The sequence below is a fragment of the Anolis sagrei genome, chromosome 6 (genome assembly GCF_037176765.1).
Source record: "Anolis sagrei isolate rAnoSag1 chromosome 6, rAnoSag1.mat, whole genome shotgun sequence".
Classification (NCBI taxonomy): Eukaryota; Metazoa; Chordata; class Lepidosauria; order Squamata; family Dactyloidae; genus Anolis; species Anolis sagrei.
In genome coordinates this window covers 88926067-88950394 of record NC_090026.1, presented here as the reverse complement: position 1 = coordinate 88950394, position 24328 = coordinate 88926067, and the positions used below count along the sequence as shown (strand labels likewise).

The following is a 24328-nucleotide window of genomic DNA, read 5'->3' as shown; positions in this document are numbered from 1 at the left end:
GATACATGTTAAAATGTTAATAAACCTTAAGTGCCAACATGCACTAAAATAGAACTTTAAAGTTTAGGAAGAAACACAAACTAACTTGTCTAAAAATTGAGAACAACTGTTAACTAGAACACTTAAAACAGATGAAACATACAAACACTTATAGAAATAAATAACACAGAATTCAAACATGTCTAGAAACAGGCAACATAGAAATTACAACCAAATGCTAATTGCAAGGAACATTTGCCAAAAACAGTACATAATTGCCAAGTGTTTGTCATCTATATTAACTGTAGGATAAAGATAACGGATGACAAATGGAAGTACTTCAGGTCTTCTGAGTCAATCTCATTAAATCAAACACTTTTAAGAACAGCTCTGCTTCTTCTAAAATGATGTGCTCTCTTCTCCTACAAAAGAGGGGAAGAAAACAAGTAAAGTTAAAACAAAAGACCACAATTTAAACACCTAGTTCAGAGAACTATTTCAACTTAAGGTAGTTTTCTATGTAGTAAAAAAAGCAGAAATGCTTGTACATCCTCTGATTATTGGTATTGCACCATAAAGGAAAATGATAGACTGCCCCAAACAAACACTTCTACAAACCGAGAAACCAAATTCCTCTTTGTAAATATTCAGTGACAACATCTGAATATCAAATTAAGGCTATAAGGAGAATGATCACTGTCAGTCAAGTCTGCAATCAGAATATTTTTACCTGTAACCTGATTTTTTAAAAAAACTATCCAGACCCTCCTAGAAAATTGCGGCTTCTATGTGGAGTTTCAAGGCAGGAAAGGTAGATGGAGGAGGCAAAAGAATGGTTTACCTCATAGCAGTGTTCTTACCTTGTTTAACATCTTTACTAATGATCACCCACAGCCACCACTCACGGCTTTATATATGTTAACAACCTTGGCCTTGAAAGTCGAAAACAACCACCCTGAAGGATCTCTCCAGCTATTACAAAGATAACCACCTGAAGCCTAACCCTGCCAAGACACAAGTGCATGTTTTCCACCTATGTAACCGTGAAGCCAACAGGAAATTGAAAATTACCTAGGAAGGCCAAGAGCTCAAACACTTTTCCCATCCTAAATATCTGGGTGTCACCTTAGATCAAAAACTAACATTTAGGAAACACTGTATGAACACAAAGTACAAAGTAGCTGCATGCAATAACATCCTGTGGAAACTGACTGACAGTGCATGGGGTGCAGACTCAAAATGAATACGAACATCAGCCCTGGCTGCTGAATGTGCTTGCCTTGTTTGGCACAAGTCTGCTGACGCGAAGCAGTTGAATATAGAACTAAACAAAACATGCAGAATAATCACAGGATGTCTCAAACCTACATCTGTTAATAAATTCTGTAAGCTAGCTGGCATTGCCCCCCCCCCCCCCCCAAATGCGATGGGAAGTTGCTACTAACTGTGAGAGAAATAAGGTTGAACACTGTGAAAGCCATCCACTGCATTGCTAACAGCCCCCTCCCAGTAGACTCAAATCAAATAAAAGCTTCATGAGAACCATCACTCCTCTTAATGTTCTCTCAACAACAGCAAGTATCCCTGTGGGCAGAAAAATCAGGCAATCTCAACTGGATGGTCCCCCACGAGGATCTGCCTTATGGGGCAAACCAAGAATGGCCAAATTGGAAATCCCTGAACAGACAAAGAAGTGGAGTGGGATAATCGAAAGACAACCTGGCAAAATGGCACTACCTAGAAGAATCCTCCACCTTGTGTGACTGTGGAGCAGAGCAAACAACTTTGCATCTGTATGCTTGCCCACAATGCCCTGCCTCATGCACAGAGGAAAAACTGTTTAAAGCTACAGACAATATGGTCGCAATTGCCCGTTTTTGGTCAAAAATTATTTAGCCACTTGTGTTCCCTCTATTTTATCTGTTTTATACTTATTTGTTTATGCAATGTTTTGACACAAAATAAATAAATAACCTGTATGCTTTCAAGTGCCACTGTGTCAAACACAGTGTCAGCAATTTTGGTAGTCCCTAATAATAAAATTCAGTAATATTTATTGATTAAGATCTGCTATACCAATATGAGAGCTCTTAGCAGCCTGCAGTCTTATTCATACCTTAAGGTAGTCCTCTTGAGTTACAATATTGTTCCTCAATCGACTGTCTGGATTACACAGACATGATACTACTGTCTGTATGCTTCGGTCCACAGATTTCTAAAATAAAGTTTTATGAGTTTATTGTCAATATTGCATGCAGCATCTATCCTAAAGACTTGAGCATAAACTTGCATGCACCAAGACCTCTGCAGCAAATGTTCCTAATCTCAAGGACGGAATCATATTTTGTGCTGAGGCATGTTTTCTAATAGTCTTTTTCTAAGATATCACAGCAGCAACTCAAGAGGGAAGTTACAATTTCTTCTCCATTGAAGAAGCCCTTTCTCCAAAGAATATAAATTTCCTGATGTGTTACAGAGTAATTTAATGGCCAAGAAGAAAGCTTCCACATGCTGTTGGAATTTCTGAACCTTCCTAAGTCATTTTAGCTAATATTAATATTCTGACAGTAGTTTTAGCTAATATTAATATACTAATTGTTATAAAGTTAATATAAGGAAACATTTATACTAAATATAAATACGTATACATTTATCAAAAACAACTTTAGGCTGATGGTCAAACAAGATTAAAAGGATTCGGAAAGAAGTGGCTTTCAATACCAAAAAAGGCCTTAAACAAGATGCATGGGTTTGGAATGCAAAAGCAGTTCACTGCACAATTAAAAGTTGTAATAAAATATTTCATGGTCCAGGAAACTATAGACAAAACCCCCAATTCAATATATAGCAGGTCTTGTGACCCTCTGCAAATGCAGATACATAAAGTTTCCAACATGACACTTTCTTTTAGAAGTCTTATAAGAAGAGAAGTAAACATTCCCAACCCTTATGTCACAAAAACCTCCAATTTAAAGTTTATTCAGATACCTGATACATAATAATCCTGTAAGAACCCCAAATGAAAAAGTTAAACTAAACGGCTCATGCCTGAGTAAGTTTTCCAGCAATAAGCAATGATTCAGAGAAGCAATTCTATGTTTCACCATACAACGCCACCTTTCAATTCCAGAAATACAAAAACCAAGATAGTAAAATTCATAATATCATTGCCATGCACTTCTGCCAAATGTTAACAAACATGGGACAAAATATAGAATTAAGCAGTAAGTCAGTAGCTTGTTGCTCAATAGACTTCAGTATTTTTATTCAATACTAACTGTGCTGGTCTGAGGATGTGAGAAAAGCAACATATCTTCCCATAATCTGATCTTCCTTTTCTCTCGAGGCCCCTTATTTCACTAATAAACTGACATCTTATCTGGTTCAGTACATATAAAAAAGGGATTGCAGAAGAAATCACACATACCTTTTGTGGACTATTTGCACAAGATTGGGCAGTGTCAGCCATAGAACACTCCAACTGGTCAGTTCCTACATCCATTTCACTACCATAATTCATTGTGGTATAAGCCTGTGAAAAATATGAAATTTAAATAGTCAATATAATTAGGAAAATGAGAAGAGAGTAAGTTTGAAACAGAAGTATACGCAAATTTGCAACCAGAAGTACTGAAGGGAAAATAAGGTAAGCTCTATTACTTATTTTCCTATTCACTTGTGGCCATCTATACTGGACACGAGCTGAGTGAATGTCTGGATTAAGCTACTATGGATCATAAGGACAAAATTGTCAGCTTTGCATAACACAAAATACTTTTCTCAGTGTCTCGAGAACCCACCTGCCCCCATTTTACAGCTATTATTCAAAAAATCTTCCCACAGATAAGACACTTTTGAATTTTTCCAGCTATATTTCTTAATAGTTTGTTGCAGCTTCTTGTATGGACAACCATTCCTTTTTTTTAAAGTTCTGGACTACTTCTTTACTATCTATTTTTCAAAACAATAAAATGATTAGTTAAGATCTCACATAACATAAAATAAGATTAAACAGGTCTCAAACTGCTATCGGAGCTCATTATTCAAACAGAAACTTTTACATGAACTCATAAGTCTCCATAACCATACCAGGAGAAATTCCTGGTTTTTTTCATGGCCAATGATTGAAAACCAACATTCACACTTACTTTGATTAGCAAATACACTCCAGAAAAATTCAGCACAGCAAGATTACAATTAGAACTTAACCATTTTAGGCAAGATATATGTTATTTTTAGACTGCAGCAACAAAGAGGGATGCGTAAACCATTCCTTCTCACCAAAACCTTGGTAAAAATCCCTCCTGCACTTCTGAGAACCAAGAAAGTTCCTATTGATACCAAAATCCACTGACAGACACATTAGTTCTCAAAGAGAGTCACTTTTCTGGCAGCAGAGTTAGGACTTTCTGTCATTTTCCATACTTTAAGCAAGACTCTCAAAGCTATATTCAACTCCTTGAAGCAGTTGTTGCTTCTGAAATGAAGGTATCTAAAGGATTTTCTTGCTCATACATACATGCCTGATAAAATTATTTCTTGAACACCTGAACAGAAACAATACACTGTATAGTAAAACTTGTCCACTGGCTTAAAGAATCAAAACCTCCAGAAAAGAAAGTTGAGATCCTCAGATATTCTTTCCCAAGTGTAACTTCAATTGCTCAATTATGACAAAATTAGATATGGCTGTTACTCAAGATCACAGGAAAATCATAAAAGAGGCCAGGTTAAGAAATCATCTCTTGAGCTTATCACCTGTCACTGTCTTTATTTCCTTAGGTACTAAATAAAACCAGGACAGCTCCCAAGTTACAAATATCCAGCTTATAAACAACTCATAGTTAAGAATGGGAGTGAGACAACAAGAAGTAAAAAATCTACCTCTAGAAAGCAAAATTCACTCCTGAAAGAGTTATAATGGGGAAAAGGTTTCTCTACTGAAGCTTTGTTACCAATCCTTCTTTCAACAACCACCCATTTTTTTCAAAATCCAATTATCACAGAGACAGAAAGTGAGGTGGAATCTTCTGAACTGGGCAAAGACAGTAGAACAAATTCCACAGGGGTGTTAACCCTTCCCTATGCTATCTGTCTATTTGACATGAGTTACATTTATAAAATGTACCTATTCTGACTTGCATACAAATTCAACTTAAAATAAACCCACAGAACCTATCTTCATTCGTTACTTCTAGTGGTTCACTCATAGAATGCTATGCTGTTATCATTTACTTTATATTGTCAGCCACATAAATCTACTGTTTAGTATTAAATAATTTTAATTGTTTGTCAATGCTCTGTAATTTGTTAATTCCACCATTTTTGGTGTCTTCATACAACTTCTTCTAGACTTTATGTCCTGAATTTTGATTTAAATACACGAATAATTTTAAAAACAGGAAGATCAAACTTATTTTTACTTGAGCCAATGAACAAATTATCTTTAGCAGTTGCTCCAGAAAGCTGAAAAGGAATGCCTTCCAGTACCCACATTCATTGCAAAGAGTGCTTCTATTTCTTAATAAAACTTTCTCTGAAAATTATTTCAGCTTGATAATTTTTCTTGTGCTATCCTAGCTGTCTGGATTTATACATAAATAAAAAAGGATGATTTTCTTACCGGGGGCACAATGTAATTTCTTGGCTCTCCAGGAGGCCATTGGGGTGGAACCTTTAAAAAAAGAGAGATTATATCAATATCTAGCAGTTTTGAGCACGCCATATTTTAAACGTAAGTACCGCCATAAACAGTGAAGTCTACATGTTTATCCATTAAGTTTAAAGAACTAGAGGCAAGATTGGCAATAAATGCTATTTACACAAGATGGGACATTCCAAATGGACTATCAAAGTCTTTGGAAAGAGGGGCAGGAAGCAATATGCAATTCAAGTTTAATTTTTCAAACGTACATACTCAAGGTTGCCATCCAATTATTTTTTCAATTTCTTGGGCTTCCTCTAAATAACTTTGACTAATTTCTCTACTATTCAAAAATCGCGAAGTTCAAAAATGCATCTTACTTTACATTAAATGTATGTTTAAACGATTTCATATTATGCAACCCCCAAACTTTCAATATTGGCTGTCAACTCAAAAGACATGTGTTTTGCATTGATTTTAACATTACAAGAAGATGGAGACACTGATACAAATAATCTCTAAACCGAAGGTGGACAAACAGAAGCTGCTTTTGCAATCCAGGACTCTTTCCAGATTCCCTTCTGCAATCACTTTCCTGGCAAAACAAGGATGAACTGCCTCTTTTGGGAACCTCTGGAGAAGTGATTCATCTTCTAAATAAATGTCAGTCCTTCTTGCACTGTTTAACATAAACAATCCATTTTTTTCTTTAAAATCACAAGTGAACTTCTAGCCATTTCTAGTTCTTTTCTTTAAAAAAATATTTTGGAGGTCCATTTGGCTTCCAGAGCATCGGAAGGGAAGAAATTTGGCCCTTGAGGCTTGTCAAGATCATATCCTTGCTCTAAACCAGGTATCCTCAAACTATGCCCTCCACTGGTTTGGGCCTTCAACTCCCAGAATTCCTGATAACTGAACAAACTCGTTAGGGCTTCTGGGAGTTGGAGGCCCAAACAGCTGGAGGGCCACAGTTTGAGGATGCCTGCTCTAAACAGTGATAAATGACAAGCTTTTCTAGTTTCAAAGCTACATTTTTTATATTTAGCTATCTCATTGCCCTCTATCATCATATGCATGCATATACAAACAAACATCTATTTCACTGAATATACTTGAAAATTATGATCATGGCTTCCTATGGGCTCCTCCCATAGCCATGTAGATAGACTTCTGATTCAGTTATTTATCTGAGGTAAACCACATCTAAATATGTTCCCATTCAAATCTAAGATCAAAAATAATTTCAAAGTTTCTAAAATTTAGGAATATTCACACTAACCTGATAATTATAAGTTGGCTGGTATCCCATAGGAACTTGATGCTGAATTAATAAAGCTGGTGAACCATAGGGATATGTCTGTAAATTCAAATATAAAGTACAGCTGGTTATCTTTCTCTCCATCAGCAGGATAGATAACAAATGCTAGATGTTAAGGATTTTGAATAAACATTCTGAAATTTTTCACGAACATTTCCTTACAAGACTCGACTTGTGGACAACAAGCTAGATTCAACTAGTAAAAATGTGACACTGTTAACTAGTTTACAACCAAAAGCAGGTTGAGCTCCCTCTGTCAGCTCCACGTCCTCATGCAGGGGACATGAGAGAAGCCTTCCACAAGGATGGGAAAAGATCAAAACATCCCGGCATCCCCCGGGCAATGTCCTTGCAGACGGCCAATTCTCTCACACCAGAAGCGACTTGCACAAAAAAACCCCCGCAAAAGTGAAGCACTTTGTTCCTTAAAGAAACTAATGTAAGATTTATTTACTCACTTTCCCCTCTAGCTTGAGAGATTTAAACTGTAATTACTAGTTAACAACAACTTTGCTGCTGAATCATAACTTGACAAGTGGCAGCTTGTACCATTTGTTAAAAAAAAAACACACCAGAATATCAAACTAAGGGCACACAAAGGGTACAAGAACATGGACCACAACTGAAGATTTTCACTTAAAATTGGTGATTTTAAGTGATTTTAAAATCGGTGACACTTAAAATCGGTGATTTTAAGTAAGCTTCAAGCATGACTTCCATGAGATACTAGAAATTGAAATATATGACTAAGTAAAGAAGGAAGATGGCAGTGTCGGAGATTGCTCAGAGACACTCGTGTTTTTACTTGTTTGGTTGTTTAGCAGTTGGAGGGTTGAAATTGATGGATACCCTGTGAATGACCTGAACTGAACGAGCTCTTCAACAGTTCTTACATTCTAATCAACCGACTGCTGGGTCATTTGCTGACAGGAACATAGGACAGGAACCTTGGAGACTTGCTTGATGACAGTTTGTTCCTGTATCCTTTTGTTTTGATAGAAGTGAAGTCATGTGCTATATATACACTTACATTTAAGTCTAAAAATTTCAGTCAAAAAATCAATCCAAACAACCTGGATTAATTTATCCAAGGATGAATGAAACTGCTGTGGCACTGTTTCTGGCCTTTTTGAATCCATGGGAAGAAAAATGGTGGCAACTATTGCCAAGAGCGGCTCTTTCTAAGGTTGTGCTGGAACTTCCCTTGCTCCATGGAATAATCCATGACTTATTCAAAATTACCCCTAATTTCTGCCCTCAACATAAACATGAGGTCAATTTATATACAAATATAATTTCCTTCTTTTGAACATCCATAGAGTCATATGTTTTTTACAATTAGGACCGCCCATCTGCTTGTCCAGCGGCATTATTGTTATAGTCTACTAGCAGTTTTCACTTCCTGATCTCTTCCTACTTTGGTTTTAATCCACAAAAATATTGTTCAGATTGTTTTTAAATCTCTCTAAAAATATTCACATGTCTCTTCTCCCCACTGATCCACCCCTTCACTGCCTACCAGTTGTGGCCAGGGACGCTTCAAATTTTTGGTTCTAGTATTTAAGGCGGCAAAGGACTTGTGTCTGCTCCATCTATACATATAGCTGTCAAGACTGCAAGCCTTTTAGTCCCTTGTTCTGTATCAGTATCTATGGCTGGAGGAGGATCTCACCTGTTTTTATTGAATACCTTCCCTCTCTGATTTACCACACTGCATTGCTGAGTTGAGGCTGAGACAGGGTGTTGGGAGATTTCACTTCTTATGTTTCTAGTGTCATGTTTTAGTCCTTGTCCACGTTTGTAAGTGTTGATGGTTTGCAATTTGGTGAAAGGAGCGTTATAAATAAACATAATCACCACCATCATCACTCAAAGAAACCTGGTATCAGTATTAGTTTCTAACTACAGTCAAGATTCACACATGGTGGAATATTTTCCCATTCATGCCTTAGGACAAGTAAAAAAATAGATCAAAGGCTACAGAGGCCCAATTAAGATTTGACTCGAATCTCAAAACCCAATAGTACAATTTTACTTAATCATCCAAACTTTTTAAAAAAATCAAGCAACATGCTTGCTAGAATAAACCACTCAAAAAACCTTTACCTGAATATACTGTGTGACAGGACTCATCATAGCTGGAGGCTGCATATATGTTTCTTGGTTATTCCAAACACTGTGGAACTGAGGTGTGGGTGAATTAATAAGCACAGGTCTGGGTGGCACATGATAGGCACCTTAGGAGACAAAAATGTTGAAAATGTTCTCAAACATACAAAACCCTAATACCACATGTTGTTGTAGCACTAAAATACCTTTTCCTCTTACATGGCGGTAACTAGTCCTTCAAAGATTGCTAGACTGCAACTCCTAGCATGCCACATAGATGTGGTATTATGGCTTAAAGACAACAAGAAAATGGTCCAAAAATGTCAGGAGGGCTACAACTACCTGACTATTCTAGTTCTACAGAAATTGGAACTAGAACTAATGGATAGCACTAATGAAGCCACACTATTTATAAGATTTACTATGCAATGCCACTCATGTTCATAGAGCAGCAAAATTATAATGAAAACTGCATCCTTAAAATGTCGTTTTTAGCAGGAATTATGCAGGCTGGTACAAAGTAGCAAGTGCCAGTATTACACTTCTTCAAACTATAGCAGGAACATTTAAGTTTGCAGTTTCAAAATGCCTCCCTTCACATAGACATGAGTAGGCATGGCTGCAAATGTAGACAGGAAATTATCCCGTCCTTTGACGCACAGTGGGCCATATCCACTTTAGCACCCAAAACAAACACTGTTTCCACTTATGACAGTGACTGTGGCACCACCAGCAACTCTATATTTTCCCTTTAGTAGCCAAAGAAGGCCACCAACTCTTTTCAAAATGCCTTGGAAATGGCAACTAGTCATAATGCCTTTGCTCCAACACTCCTGGGAGCAAAAAAGGCTGGCACCCCACTCCTGCTCCTCCTTTCTGGTGAAGAGCAGGGGATGTCAAAGCCTCTATGGAGGCCATCACTGCTTCCTCCCCTCGGTCCTCAATTAATGCCTACAGGCCATTAGCTGGATAGGGAGAAGAGGAGGCAGGCAAAAAAGAGAAATGACAGACAGAAGGCTGACACCATGGTTTTCTGCAACAAACTAGTCTATTAATACTTTTTTAAAGAGGACACTGGGGAAAGTAGAAGACCAGAAAACTCAGTCTGGGGACCACTTGCATCTCTCATACCACACAATTGTTTCTTCCCATACAAGAAACCAGGCAAAACATCACTCACATAAGTTTGGGTGTTTTCTTATTGCAGGTCCTAGTTTAAGTTTCTTTCCATGAAAGTTGATTTGCGACTGGGGGAAAAAGCCAAATGTATAGGTTTGTTACATGTTCTGAACCATCAAAATATCCCTTAAAATCTCATGCAAACTTATGCACAAATGGAATGCAAATATACAAATTAAGTTGTTATATATATCTCCAAAAGCATTAGCATTTCCTTCTGAAATTGCCTATATGATGCACTTCTATTAACACAATGTCAACCTAAATAGTGGTTACATTCTGTGTTAATAGAAGAGGAAGACATACAAGGGATCATATTGTAAGTGTATGTTTGATAATGAAGCATACCAAAGAATTTCAGAAGAAAACTAGCCTCGGCTTTTCAGGTTATAGCAAAGCCCGTGTATATGTTAAAAACTATGGATTGCTCTTAAAATAAATAGTTGTATCATAACCTTTGATTATTCTAATGTGTAACCTATACTCAGGATGAGAGCTCATTGTTAGAGGACAGAATATAAAGAAATGGAATCAAACTGAGACTACCATACCTTGAATATTAGTATTTTGCAAGGTAGAGAAGAGGAAGACCACACTGCAGATGACTATCCAAATCAAGGAAACAACAGACCTGAATTTCTAAGATCAGAGTGAAGCTGCTGATGACAATGTTATTTAACTATCTCTCATTCGCAGTAGATCTACAATGTAGAATGCATGCAGTATGACAATACTTTAAATGTCAATGCTATACAATCCTAGGATTTGTTGATTGCTGAGGCACCAACACTCTTTGACAGGGAAAGCTCAAGACTAGGGAAAACTACAACTTCCATGATTGGACAACACTGAGCCATGGCAGTTCAAGTGGTGTCAAACTGCATTATTTCTACAGTGCAGATGCACCCAGGATCATCTTAAGTCAAAGTTAATCAAGTAATAGCTAGTGGACAACTCCATTGCACCAGTGTAAATATCAGCTATTTTTTTAAAAAAAATTCCTATGAGAAAGCCTCTTTCTTGATAACGCCACCCTGAATCATGTTAAAATAGGGAGGCAAGAAAGGGCATTTTTAGCAGCTGCTCACAGGCTATGGAACTCTCTTCAAAAAGAGTTCAAGTTGTCCTTTTTCTGTTCTGCTTCAATCAACAAAGAACTTTTTTTGGTGTTGAATCAGGTTTTTGGCAAATGAAAGGAGCATCTTATCAGTGGGTATTACACTTTTTAACAGATATTATATAAATTGCTTTTAGCAGAATTGTGTTTTAATGATATAATTTGTTTAATTGAGCCTTGAATCTGTAAGAGACAATGGATACTCATGACGAACAAAAGGGCTTCCCCCTCTCATGGGAATACTGGCAAGGAGACATTTTATTACCATCCTTTCTCCTGGTGACATTATGGAACAGATTTTGACCAGATCCTAAGACAAAAGATATGCCTTAACTCTTAAGTCAGTGATTATAAAGAACTACAAAATTCTTGGATGACTAGGGGCATCACATTTTCGTTTTAAAGTGGGGATTCCCAATTTCCTATGTGGCTGAATCCTGCAGAATTCTGGGGCTTGTAGTTTAGGACAGGGCCTTTGGATGATCAGCTAGAGCAGAGTTTCTCAAACTGTGCTCCCCAGATGTTTTGGACTTCAGCTTTCACAATTCCTAACAGCTGGCAAGCTGACTGGGATTTTTGGGAGGTGAAAGTCCAAAACACCAGGAAGAGCACAGTCTGAAAAACACTGAAGAGGTCTTAGGCTTTCCTAAACTACATTTTCCAGAATTCTGCAGGAGGCAGCCACATGAAGTGGGAACCCCTCCGTTAAAATGCTAATGTGATAAAGAAGCTTGATAACTTTACATGGATAATCAAAACTTGGTTGGGAGAAAAAGAGTGTGTGGAAAATATCCTTGCCAGATCTTTTATTTGCAGTTTGAAAATAGAAAAGCAGGTAGTTACAGTAACCTGTATGTCTCTCTGTGAGAAGCGTTATCCTGCAATATCCAAGATTTGATTGGGTGCAACACAAATTGTGCTTACTGCACTGCTCAATTAAATTGGTGCAGGTCATCTTGAAGGTGGTGACTGCACCAAAAGGATCATGCTGGGTTAAGGATCACAGTAAGTCTGGCCCCATGGATCTGCCTTATTGATGAAGGTCCATGGTTGCTGTGAAAGTTATGGAATCCTAAGCTGTTCCTAGGGGGGTTTTTGGGGGGGGGGGGTGGCAGAGACAAACAGCTAATCCTAGATCAATAAGGCAGGTCACACTCTTGATCTGATTTTTGTCAGCTATGTTGAAGCTGATCTGAAGAGCAGCAGGGAGAACACCCAAGAACTCTGTTGTCATGAAATGATTTGCCTAAAAGGATTTCAATCTCACAATTTCATTGAAACATTATCAATATGGGAAATGGAAAAATGATACAGACAGCTGGGTTCTACTGCCAAGCACCCACTGCTTGTCACTAAAAGAGCTTTTCTGAGCTCAGGAAAATGAAGCATTTGTATATAGACAATTAGAACAAGAGACCAAAGATGAATCTAATCAAACATGATTTAGAATCCACATTAGGGCTTACCCTATGGTGGTAATGGCAATGAAACTGTCATTCTCTGCATTTGCATGGGTTGTTTTGATAGTTAAAAGACCGTTACTTAGTAGAGATCAGATTAATGAGGGAGAACTCTGGAAACCACATTGTGATGAGCCTGATAAATGTTGACAAAAATAATGTATATCCACCAAGACTTGGGGTTAGGGTCTATTCTGATGAGATAACTGAAGTATCCACAGGACCAATTTTGAAGAATGGAACAAGCATTTCAGTTTGTTCAACTTAAGTATGTGAACATGGTGAAAGACTTTAACAACTTGCAGGCTTCACAGTCCCCAAGTTAGGAAGAAAGATAGGTTCTGTAAGTTTGCTCTTAAGTTGAATTTGTACAAAAGTTGGAAAAGGTAACTACAACCATATATATTTGGGGGGGGGGGGAGATTAGTTCCATCCCTATTGGTTCCAGTGAATTATACAGCAAACACTTTTATGACAGTCCTTTTGAGTGCAAACGCTTTATCTTAATTTAAATAACTACTTGGTTTTACTTATATTGTATTTGAAATATTGCAAATTATATTGCTTGTTGCTATGAGATGACTCATCATTATATTTAAAATTATACAAGTTTATAAAGAATTTATGTTCCCAGGAATACATATGTATATTTAATAATAAGCAAAAGAGGGGCATCACCAATTATTAAAAGGGAAGAAGACAAAGCCGAACAGCTATAATTTAAAATAATGATTTCTTGATACATTAAATATAGATTGCATGAATTTCCTTTTAAAAAATCTTTGGACCAAACAGTTTTAATGACACCAAATAAATCAATTGAAACTATTTCTTTGAAAACTATTCCAAAATAATCCAGCTAAATCCATCAAATAACATCTCAATATATCAATAAATCATTTTTAATAGCAGCTTGAATTTTTTCTTGCTGTTGTTTGTGAATGCAGGTTGAGCCTCTCTTAATCCTGAAATCTTAAAACTCCAACAACCAAATGTTTTGCCAGAAGGCACCCACTTCTGTCTTCAATGTACTCCTGCTCATACATCTCTCAAATCCTCAGTCTCTCACTAGTCTTGCATTTGATGTACACTACTTCTGTTATATAAGAGATGTGAGGGCTGGAGGGAGGCTTAGAATCTGAAAGATGAGTGAGCATCTTCTCCTTCATATTATTATGTGTAAATACAGGTACAGCAAGCAGAGCAAAGTGGTGTCCCTTATATAAAATAGCAAAATCAAGGATGAGTGGTAGAGTTAAAAAATATTTTCAAGCTGTGAATTGCTAAACTTGTGGATACAGAGTGTGAATTGTATTCCAAAAAAATCAGAATAAAGAGTGCTTCTGGTCCCAAGTATTTTGAATGAGGGATACGTAAACTGTACATTTTTGTGACTTTGGCCACTGTCAAACAGCTGAATAAAATCCCTCATTATCTGCTCTGAATTGGAATATATGGCAGAGTGGACTAGGATAACTCAGTTCAAAACAGATATTGTAGTGTTTTCTGCTTTGATATTCTGGGTTATATGGCTGTTTGGAAGGACCCCGAGAACTCAAAACAATGTACTTTTCCAAAAAACATGGCAGACTGAGAAAACAGGAAAATAAGAGTATGTTCTGATATGTGACTTTATTCTCTTAAACTTCATTTGGAAATGAAAGTTATTAAGCCCTTTTTGGCAGAGAAGACTCCAGGGCCCTTCCACACAGCCCTATATCCCAGAATATGAAGGCAGAAAATCCTACAATATTTGCTTTGAACTGGGTTATCTGAGTCCACACTCAGATAATGTGGGATTTTCTGCCTTCATATTCTGGGATATAGGGCTGTGTGGAAGGGCTCGAAGTAAATTATTGATCTGAATCACAAGCTACTAACAGAATCTAAACATCCCCTACTTTAATGTAATGCTGTTTAAATTAGACTTACACTTCCCACAGCAAAGAACAAAATTTGCAGATAAAGTTCATGCTAGCATACTACAGGAGCCCAAATGAAAAACTTACTTCAACTATTTTCTGAACATCTACATTGTCCAAAAATGACACAAATCCATACCTATAAAGACAAGACAAAAATAAGTGCAGTATTACCAACATTCCAGTCTAGTACTCATTACTAAAGTCAGTTTCATATACTAGAACAATTGGTAGCCACCCAGATGTTGCTGGACTACAATTCATCACCACCCCACAACACTGGCTATGACTGCCAGAAGCTACACTGGACAACATGTAAAATACCTCAAATTTCCACCCCATGCTATAAAAATGTTTTTAGCACATTAGGATAACAAGCTAAAGAGATCAGAGATGAAAATTTCAAGTGGAGAATTAGTTACATTGGTAAAGGAATTCAGTTGAATAGGATGAAACAGCTTAGCAAAATCAAATATAAAGGAAACATTCCACCCTTCATTTTTCCTCTTTTCAGAATGTTTATGTCTGATCTTTCAGTTGCAAGGTGCCAATACAGCTTGCAATATAGACTTAAACTATATTTAATACAATTACATCACAGAAACATACATGTCAACCAATTATTTAAAAACGAGCACATCACTGAACCATATCTAGCAGAAGGAAACAAGCTCAGACTATTGGTTCAAGGCTCAAGCTATTAGGCTTATGTTACATTGATATGTTATGGCAGAGCTTTCCAAACATTTCGTGTTGGTGACATGTTTTAGACATGCAGCAAACACACTAACACATTAATTTCTCAACCTTTCTAATGCCGCAACCCCTTCAACAGTCCCTCATGTTGTGACCTACAATCATAAAATTATTTTTGTTGCTACTTCATAACTGTAATTTTGCTACTGTTATGAATCATAATGTAAATATCTGATATACAGGATTATTTTCATTCACTAGAGCAAATTTGGCACAAATATCCTATAGACCCATATTTGAATACTGGTGGGGTTGGGGACAGTGATTTTGTCATTTGAGAGATGTAGTTGTTGGGATTTATAGTCAACCTACCATCAAAGAGCATTCTGAACACCACCAACGATGGAATTCAACCAACTATGGCACACAGAACTCCCATGACCAAGAGAAAATACTGGAAGGGTTTGATGGGCATTGACCTTGAGTTTTGGAGTTGGAGTTCACCTACATCCAGAGAGCACTGCGGACTCAAACAATGATGGATCTGGACCAAACTTGGAACAAATACTCAATATGCCCAAATGTGAACACTGGTGGAGTTTGGAGGAAATAGACCTTGATATTTGGGAGTTGTAGCTGCTGGGATTTATAGTTGACCTACAATCAAAGAGCACTCTGAACCCAGCCCACAATGGATCTGCACCAAACGTGGCACACTGCCTACATGGACAACACTGAATACTGGTGGGGTTGGGAGGCTGTTTTTGAATTCTGGGAGTTGTAGTTCACCAACACCAAAAAGAAAGAGAAGGACAGGTGGAGAGATCTTCAGCCTTCTTTGCCAAAAGGGTTCCTAAGACCATCAGAAGCATGTGTTTTCTGGTGGTCTTTGGCGACACCTCTGAAACCTCCCTCACAACCCCCAGGTTGAGAAACACTGCACTAACATGTCACAATACACAGTTTGGAAAGCTCTTTGTTATGGTATAGTCACTATAATTGTTATAATTTCACCGACAGACTAAAACTTCTTCTATATGCGACTTACCCTTTGGACACACCAGTTCGATCAGTGATTATTTTCACTTCTTTAACTGTGCCATATCGTGCAAAGAAGTTCCGAATTTCCGTCTCATCCATCTAGATATGTTATATCATACAAAAATTAATACTGTCACAGTTCTCCGAAGCACTGCTTCAAAACTGTTTAGAAAGCTCCCAAATAATACTGAACTCTCAGGAATTTATACCCCCATGACAAATAAATTACTATTGTTGAATAAAGTAAGAAATAAAACTGTCAAACAAGTTTAGATGAAGAGGCTAGACCATGGGTACTTTAGGGCGAAATTAAGAAGGCAAGAGAAAATAGAAAAAAAAAGAATTGAAATATAGTCTGAATGCATTAGGGCAGGCATCCTCAAACTGTGGCCCTCCAACTCCCATTGAACAAGCTGACTAGGTCTTCTGGGAGTTGAAGTCCAAAACAGTTGGAGGGCCAGTTTGAGGATGCCTGCATTAGGGAAAAGGAATTAACCCTTATTAATCTTGTGGAAGCAGGGAGGATGGATTGAGGGTACTAGAAATTTCATAATTTAAGAGGAAAATCAAACCAAGAAAAAGTAACTGATTTCCTTTGGGTATAATTTAGTAAACAGTTTTGTCTTATCATATTTTGAAACAAAAGTATCCAAGGTTTTTTTTGAGGGGGTGATTATTTTAAGAGACCGAACAGTTGTAGGGACATGAAAATCAGAAAGTGATAAAGCCAAGTTGAAGAAAATAGTTTGTTCAGAAAATGTTCTAAGTTTGTAGCAATTTCAAGTTATACAGGTACAAAACAATTCTACCAATGTTAACAGCTAGAACACCAGAATAAGACACAAAGAACAAGTGTGATTTTTTTGGAAATAGAAATTGTTCTTTATTGTTGAGATTGCATTTATGTCATAGTCTTTTGTTGCTCAATTACTACTACAAAATGTTTTTTGTAAGAATTCTATATAAAGCTTAATTGCATTTTTGGGGTGGAACTCTGGCCTACCAAACCAGATCTATCTAATGCTGCATCATTAAATATACTGCTGGATCCTCAGGATGAAGTAGGACATTAAATTCAATTCAATATAAAATAGATACATACATCTGGTCTCTATGTTTCTATATAGAGTGCCAGTATGTAGTGATTTGAGTGCAAGACTAGGACTTTGAGACCAAGGTTCAAATCCCTCTTGGACCATGAAGATCCAGAGATGGTCATGAACAAAACTAAGATAAAGGCAATGGTAAACCACTTCGGTAGAAATCTTGCCAAAAAAACCCCATACCTTATGACTGTAGTAAGTCAGAAGCAATTTGAAGGCACATGACAACAACAAACATACCCTTATATCAATTCCTCCCACAAAAACAGTATTTGGCATGATTTTCCCTTCAGGAAGAACATATCCTTGGCTTGTTGCAGGCAACTGAGTGCTTTCGTCCCTAGGAATGCTTGCATTCTGAGCATCTTGACTTCCAGCAGACTGCAAAGCAATAAAACAGATTTCCTTAAAAGACATTTTCACACTTTAGGCTAGGAAATGTATTTGAATATCTCACAGGTATAAGTGCAATTAGTAAAGCAATGCCAACATTACTACAAGGATAACCACTTGAAGCCTAACCCTGTCAAGACACAAGTGTGTGCCTTCCACCTACATAACCATGAAGCCAACAGGAAATTGAAATTTACCTGGGAAGGCCAAGAGCTCGAACCTGTTCCTATCATAAATATCTCAGCGTCACCTTAGATCAAACACTAACATTTAAGAAACACTATGAACACAAAGTACAAAGTAGCTGCTCGCAATAACATCCTGCGGAAACTTACTGGCAGTGCATGGGGTGCAGACCCAAAATGAATAAGAACATCAGCCCTGGCCTTGTCTTATTCAACTGCTGAATATGCCTGCCCTGTTTGGCACAAGTCTGTCCACATGAAACAGGTGAATATAGCACTGAATAAAGCATGTAGAATAATCACAGGATGTCTCAAACCCACATCTGTTTATAGACTGTATAAGCTAGCTGGCATTGCCCCCCCCTCCCCCCAATGTGCGGCGGGAAGTTGCTAATTGAGAATCACCACTCCTCTTAATGTTTCCCAGCAACAGCAACTCTGGGCAGCTAAAACAGGAAATCCCAAATGAATGACCCGCCCCCCTGAGGGTCTTCCCACAGGGGCAAATGAAGAATGGCCAATTTGAAAGTCCCTGAACAGACTCAGAAGTGGAGTGGACAGATCAAAAGACAACCTGACAAAATGGCAAAACGAACACCGCATGTGTATGCTTGCCTACAATGACCTGCCTCATGCGCAAAGGAAGAACTGTTTAAAGGCACAGACAATGCGTTGCTGTTGCCCATTTTTGGTCTAAAATTATTTAGCTGCTTGTGCTCCCTCTATTTTATCAGTTTTATACTTATTTATGTAATGCTTTTGACATAAAATAAATAAATGCAATTAGTGGCACAGATGCTAATATGAAAACCATTAAGTTTTGGTTTGTCTATAATATGAACATAAAAGCCTATATTGGTCAGTTTCATTCGACTTGCAGGTTTCACTAAAATCTCATCTATACACATCTTTTTATAGACCATATTTTCTAACTATTATCTCTATTAACATTACAGTTTTTCAAGTTCAAAAGATTATACTGAGTATTTCAGGTGTTCTTTGATCCCATACTATTAATAGCTGGTACAACTCCTCACCAGCAGCCAGATTTCTGTAACTTGACAAATTTCACTAAATACCAGCCTGGAAAAAAATCTATCACACAAACTTCTCCCATCAGGCCTCATGAGTGTTACCAATTTGTCTTACAGGCAGTTAAACTCCAGTTGCATTAACCAGCAATTTCCCAAAACCCTAGTTAGGAATACAGGCACAGAGGTTAAGAACATAGGTGGGTGCCAGAGGCAGAGATAAAATGGAAAGAATTAGCACTGGTTACTACACCACAAAATAGCAGTTCGTTGTGGGTTTGCAAACTTTTTATCCAAAATAACATGCACATGTGAAATGAAACCAATCAGGTCATGTAAGCCTTCCAGAAAGACAAAAATATATGGAATCTTCTTGAGATCACTTGAAGGCTTCTTTCAAAATGCATCCAAGGATCACTTTATCCTTCATCTACTTCCACTTTGTAGATTTCAATTTTGGTGGCCAAACTTACAGATCTGGTTTTTTTTTTAAACAAATTTGTTGGATAGCCAGCTGCCTTTAAGTTGATGTTCATGAATGCTTAGTAAAGGATTCTGCAGGCACCTGCTGTTTATCTTAAGTGTTGCAGGCAGATACAAACAAGCTGGAATAGGAACAGTTAAGGGTAAAATGGCATACTTTGCAACTCAAGCATTTATTACATTGTTTATTGCAGACAAATTGCTGCAACCTGACACCAATAGCCTGTGTTTCTCCACACATCCTTCACTACTGGAATTCCCAATGCTGATGCTGTTAAAAAAACTTCCAACTAGATAAGAGGACAAGGAGAGGAAAGGTTGAGGCTTGGGGTTACAGTAAAACTTGGAGGTGCTTCAGTTGGAAATTGGTTCAAACCCTATAACCTCGAACTAAGCCCCAATGATAACAATGGAGCTTACTTCCAAGTAGGCACAATGAAGATTTCAGAGATGAAGGCTGCATCTACATTGTAAAATTAATGCAGTCTGTCAGAATTTTAACTGCCGGGGCTTGATACTATGGAATCATGGGAGTTACGGCTTTACAAGGTTTTAGTCTTGTCTGCTCAACAGGGCAGGCGCCTCACCAAACTGCAAGTCCAGTTTCAAGGCAATTTCAAATCAATATTGAAAGAAGTGGTTTCACTGTGCAGATGATGACACAGAAAAACCTGGAATCAGTTTGAGGTACAAAAACCAGAGAGCGTTGAGAGCTTTCTTTGGCACACTTTTGTGGAAGGTAGTTGCCTGGCTGCCAATTTGAAGCTAGCTTTGAACTTCATTAAATGTTCATTCTAGATGGGGCCCAAGGGTGCAGATACCCTGTAGAATTAATGCAGTTTGTCACAATTTTAATTGTCTTATCAAGTTTGATACTATGGATTCCTGGGAGTTGTCAGGAGATTGTTAGCCTCCTTTGCAGGAGTGTGCTGGTGCCTCACCAAACTACAAATCCCATGACTCCATAGCACTGAGCCATGGCAGCGAAAGTGGTGTCACATTGCATTAATTCTACAGTGCAGATGCACCCTTGGAAATTGGCTTGAACCCAAGGATTTACCTAGATGTAACACCCAGCAATGACAATGGGGCTTACTTCTAAGTAAGCACACTAAAGCACATTAAAGACTGCAGCGATGAAGCGGGGCAGAATTAATGCAGTTTGTCACGACTTTTAAATATAAATACCATGGCTTCACAGGATGGAATCAAGGAAGTTGTGGTTCCACAACGTCTTTCACCTTTTCCGTCTGTATCCTGGTGGCCTTACCAAACTATGAATCCCATGATTCCACAGCATGGAGTCATGGTAGTGGTGTCAAAAAGTATTAATCCTCATATCCTAAAATTAACCGCAGGCAGCCAGATCATCAATTGGAGGCCTTCCCCGCAAACATTCTCTATAAGTCAAGGCTTGGATCTACACTGACATGATCAGTGCAGAGCAGACATAAGCAAACTTCAACCCTTCAGGTGTTCTGGACTTCAACTCCCACAATTCCTACCAGGTGTTAGGAATTGTGAGAGCTGGAAGTCCAAAACACCTGGGGGACTGAAGTTTGCCCATGCCTGGTGTACACCCCTATAATGCCACTTGAACTGCACTGAAGGGCATTATAGATGGTTACTCCACAAAACTACATAATACAGACCTTTAAAACGTATTCTGAACTGCACTGAAGTGCATTATAGGAGGTTACTACACAAGACTACATAATATAGACCTTTATAATGTACTCTGAATTGCAGTGGAGGTTACTACACAAGACTACATAATATAGACCTTTATACTGTACCCTGAACTGCACTGAAGGGCGTTATAGAAGGTTACTACATAAAACTATATAATATGGACCTTTATAATGTACTCTGAATGATTTAATGACTTAAATCAATTAATAGTTTTCTAAGATCTAGAGACACTCGCGGGAACACCTCAGCAAGCAAGAGTCCAAAAGTGGCAGGCTCAAACCCAGAACCTCAATCAATTGCTACCAAATGAGAGTCTCCTCCCTGGACACACAGAAAATTGGGCGACTTGGAAGGCGCTGAACAGGCTGCGCTCTGGCACCACGAGATGCAGAACCAACCTTAAGAAATGGGGCTACAAAGTGGAATCCACGGCATGCGAACCACAGACCATCTACTGCAATGCAACCTGAGCCCTGCCACATGCGCAATAGAGGACCTTCTTGCAGCAACACCAGAGGCACTCCAAGTAGCCAGCTGCTGGTCAAAGGACATCTAATAGAATACCAAGTCTGCAAACTTTGTGTTTTGTTTGTTTGTCTGTAATGCAATACAACTGTTTTGGTTCGCTCCTTACACAATGATTAAATAAAATATGTATTCTGAAGTGAACTGAAGGGCATTATAGGAGGTTACTACACAAAACTATGGACCTTTATAATGTACTCTGAACTGCACTGAAGAACAGTATAGGTTACTACACAAAACTATATAATATGGACCTTTAAAATGTACTTTGAACTGCACTGAAGGAGGTTAATACACAAAACTATATAATATAGACATTTATAATGTACTCTGAACTGCACTGAAGGAGGTTACTACACAAAACTATATAATATAGACCTTTATAATGTACTCTGAACTGCACTGAGGGACAGTATAGGTTACTACACAAAACTATATAACATGGACCTTTGTAATGTACTCTGAACTGCACTGAAAGGCATTACGAGAGGCTGGTACACAATACTATTGAATATAGACTTTCTTAATATACTCTGAACTGCACTGCAGAGCAGTCATTATAGGTCACTACGCAAGACTACAAAATACAGACTTTTATAATATACTCTGAACTGCACCGAAGGGCATTATAGGAGGTTATTACACACTACCATATAATATAGATCTTTACAATGTACTCTGAACTGCACTGAAGGACAGTATAGATTACGAAATACAGACTTTTATAATATACTCTTGAACCGCACTGAAGGGTATTATAGGAGGTTACTACACAAGACTACATAATATAGACATTTATAATATACCCTGAAGGGCATTACAGGAGGTTGCTACACATTACCATATAATATAGATTATATTGTACCCTGAACTGCACTGAAGGACAGTATAGGTTACGAAATACAGACTTTTATAATATTCTCTGAACTGCACTGAAGGGCATTATAGGAGGTTACTACACAAAACTATATAATATGGACCTTTATAATGTACTCTGAACTGCACTGAAGGGCATTATAGGAGGTTACTACACAAGACTACATAATATAGATATTTATAATGTACCCTGAACTGCACTGAAGGACAGTATAGGTTACTACACAAGACTATATAATATAGATCTTTATAATGTACCCTGAACTGCACTGGAGGGCATTATAGGAGGTTAATACACAAAACTATATAATATGGACCTTTACAATGTACTCTGAACTGCACTGAAGGACAGTATAGGTTACTACACAAAACTATATAATATGGACCTTCATAATGTACTCTGAACTGCACTGAAAGGCATTACAAGAGGCTACTACACAATACTATTGAATATATACTTTCTTAATATATAATAAAGAATATATACTTTCTTAATTTAGTGTATTTTCCCTAATGCACTAAATGGCATTACAGGAGGTTACTACACAAGACTATACAATACAGACCTTTATAATTTACTCTAAAGTGCACTGAAGGGCATTATAGGCGGTTACTACCCAAGACTGAAGGGCATTACAACGACTATATATTGCAGTTCAGGTAGGATAGACCAAGCATGGGCAAACTTGGGTCCTCCAGGTGTCTTGGACTTCAATTCCCACAATTCTTAACAGCCTCAGGCCCCTTCCTTTTCACCCCCAGCCGCTTAAGCGGCTGGGGGTGAAAAGGAAGGGGCCTGAGGCTGTTAGGAATTGTGGGAATTGAAGTCCAAGACACCTGGAGGGCCCAAGTTTGCCCATGCCTGGTGTAGACCCAACCCAAGACGATCTGGGAAGGCCAGTGTGGCTTTCAACTGTTCTGAACCAGAGCCCCCACATTTAAAGTGGATTGAAGCCAGGGATCTTGCTGCGCCCATTTGAGGTCTAACTGGTGGTGACACTCCAAAGCAATGGCGCGCGTGAAGGGGCCTTGCTTTGGCGCGCTTTTGGTGGCAGTTTGAAGCCGCCTTCGAAGTGCATTCAAAGACCGTCGAGATGAGAGTGTGCCTGAGGAGACAAAATGGTGGTGGCGCCTATCGAATTCTGCACTTACTCCTCCGCCATAGGCCCCAAAGCCTTCCCGTCTCCCCTCAAAGGCGTGGCGAGGGCTTCCCGCCTTTTCCACCCAACGCCACATCGTCCCTCCTTCAGCCGCTTTCTCCCTCAAACCCTTCGAAGCGAGGCGCTCTTAAAGACCCTCTCCAGCCATTACTAGGCTCCCCATATTGGGCCTATTCATTCTTTTGTCCCCCTCCCTGCGCCTCAAAACAAGACCTACAACTCCTTGGGCGCGTTGTTCCCTGCGCGACGACTCACCATCTCTGCCCACGCGCGCGCGGCCTTGGTCACAGGCGGGTTCCCCAACGTGCTCCCCAAACCCCGGCTCCAAAACACACAAAAGAGACCAATAACAACCCCCACACGTACACCTCCTTCCCTCAAAACACAAGCCTCGTCCTTTTAAGCGGCAGGTTGG

At 38.4% G+C, this 24328-nt stretch overlaps 1 protein-coding gene across 2 annotated transcripts; it reads right to left on the bottom strand.

Moving 5' to 3' along the window:
* Positions 1-172: 172 nt before the first annotated feature.
* On the bottom strand, positions 173-24328 carry DAZL (deleted in azoospermia like). 2 transcript variants are annotated; one of them, XM_060783432.2, is made up of 11 exons: positions 24169-24328; positions 17809-17949; positions 16473-16564; positions 14816-14867; positions 10231-10297; positions 9048-9178; positions 6903-6980; positions 5603-5653; positions 3407-3511; positions 2096-2194; positions 173-401 (listed from the first exon to the last, which is right to left on the bottom strand). In XM_060783432.2, the coding sequence occupies exons 1-11, from the start codon at positions 24169-24171 to the stop codon at positions 348-350; spliced, it is 873 nt and encodes a 290-aa protein (XP_060639415.2). In that variant the 5' UTR covers positions 24172-24328; the 3' UTR covers positions 173-347. The 2 variants fall into 2 exon arrangements, with proteins under 2 accessions (XP_060639415.2, XP_060639416.1); XM_060783433.2 differs by lacking the exon at positions 2096-2194.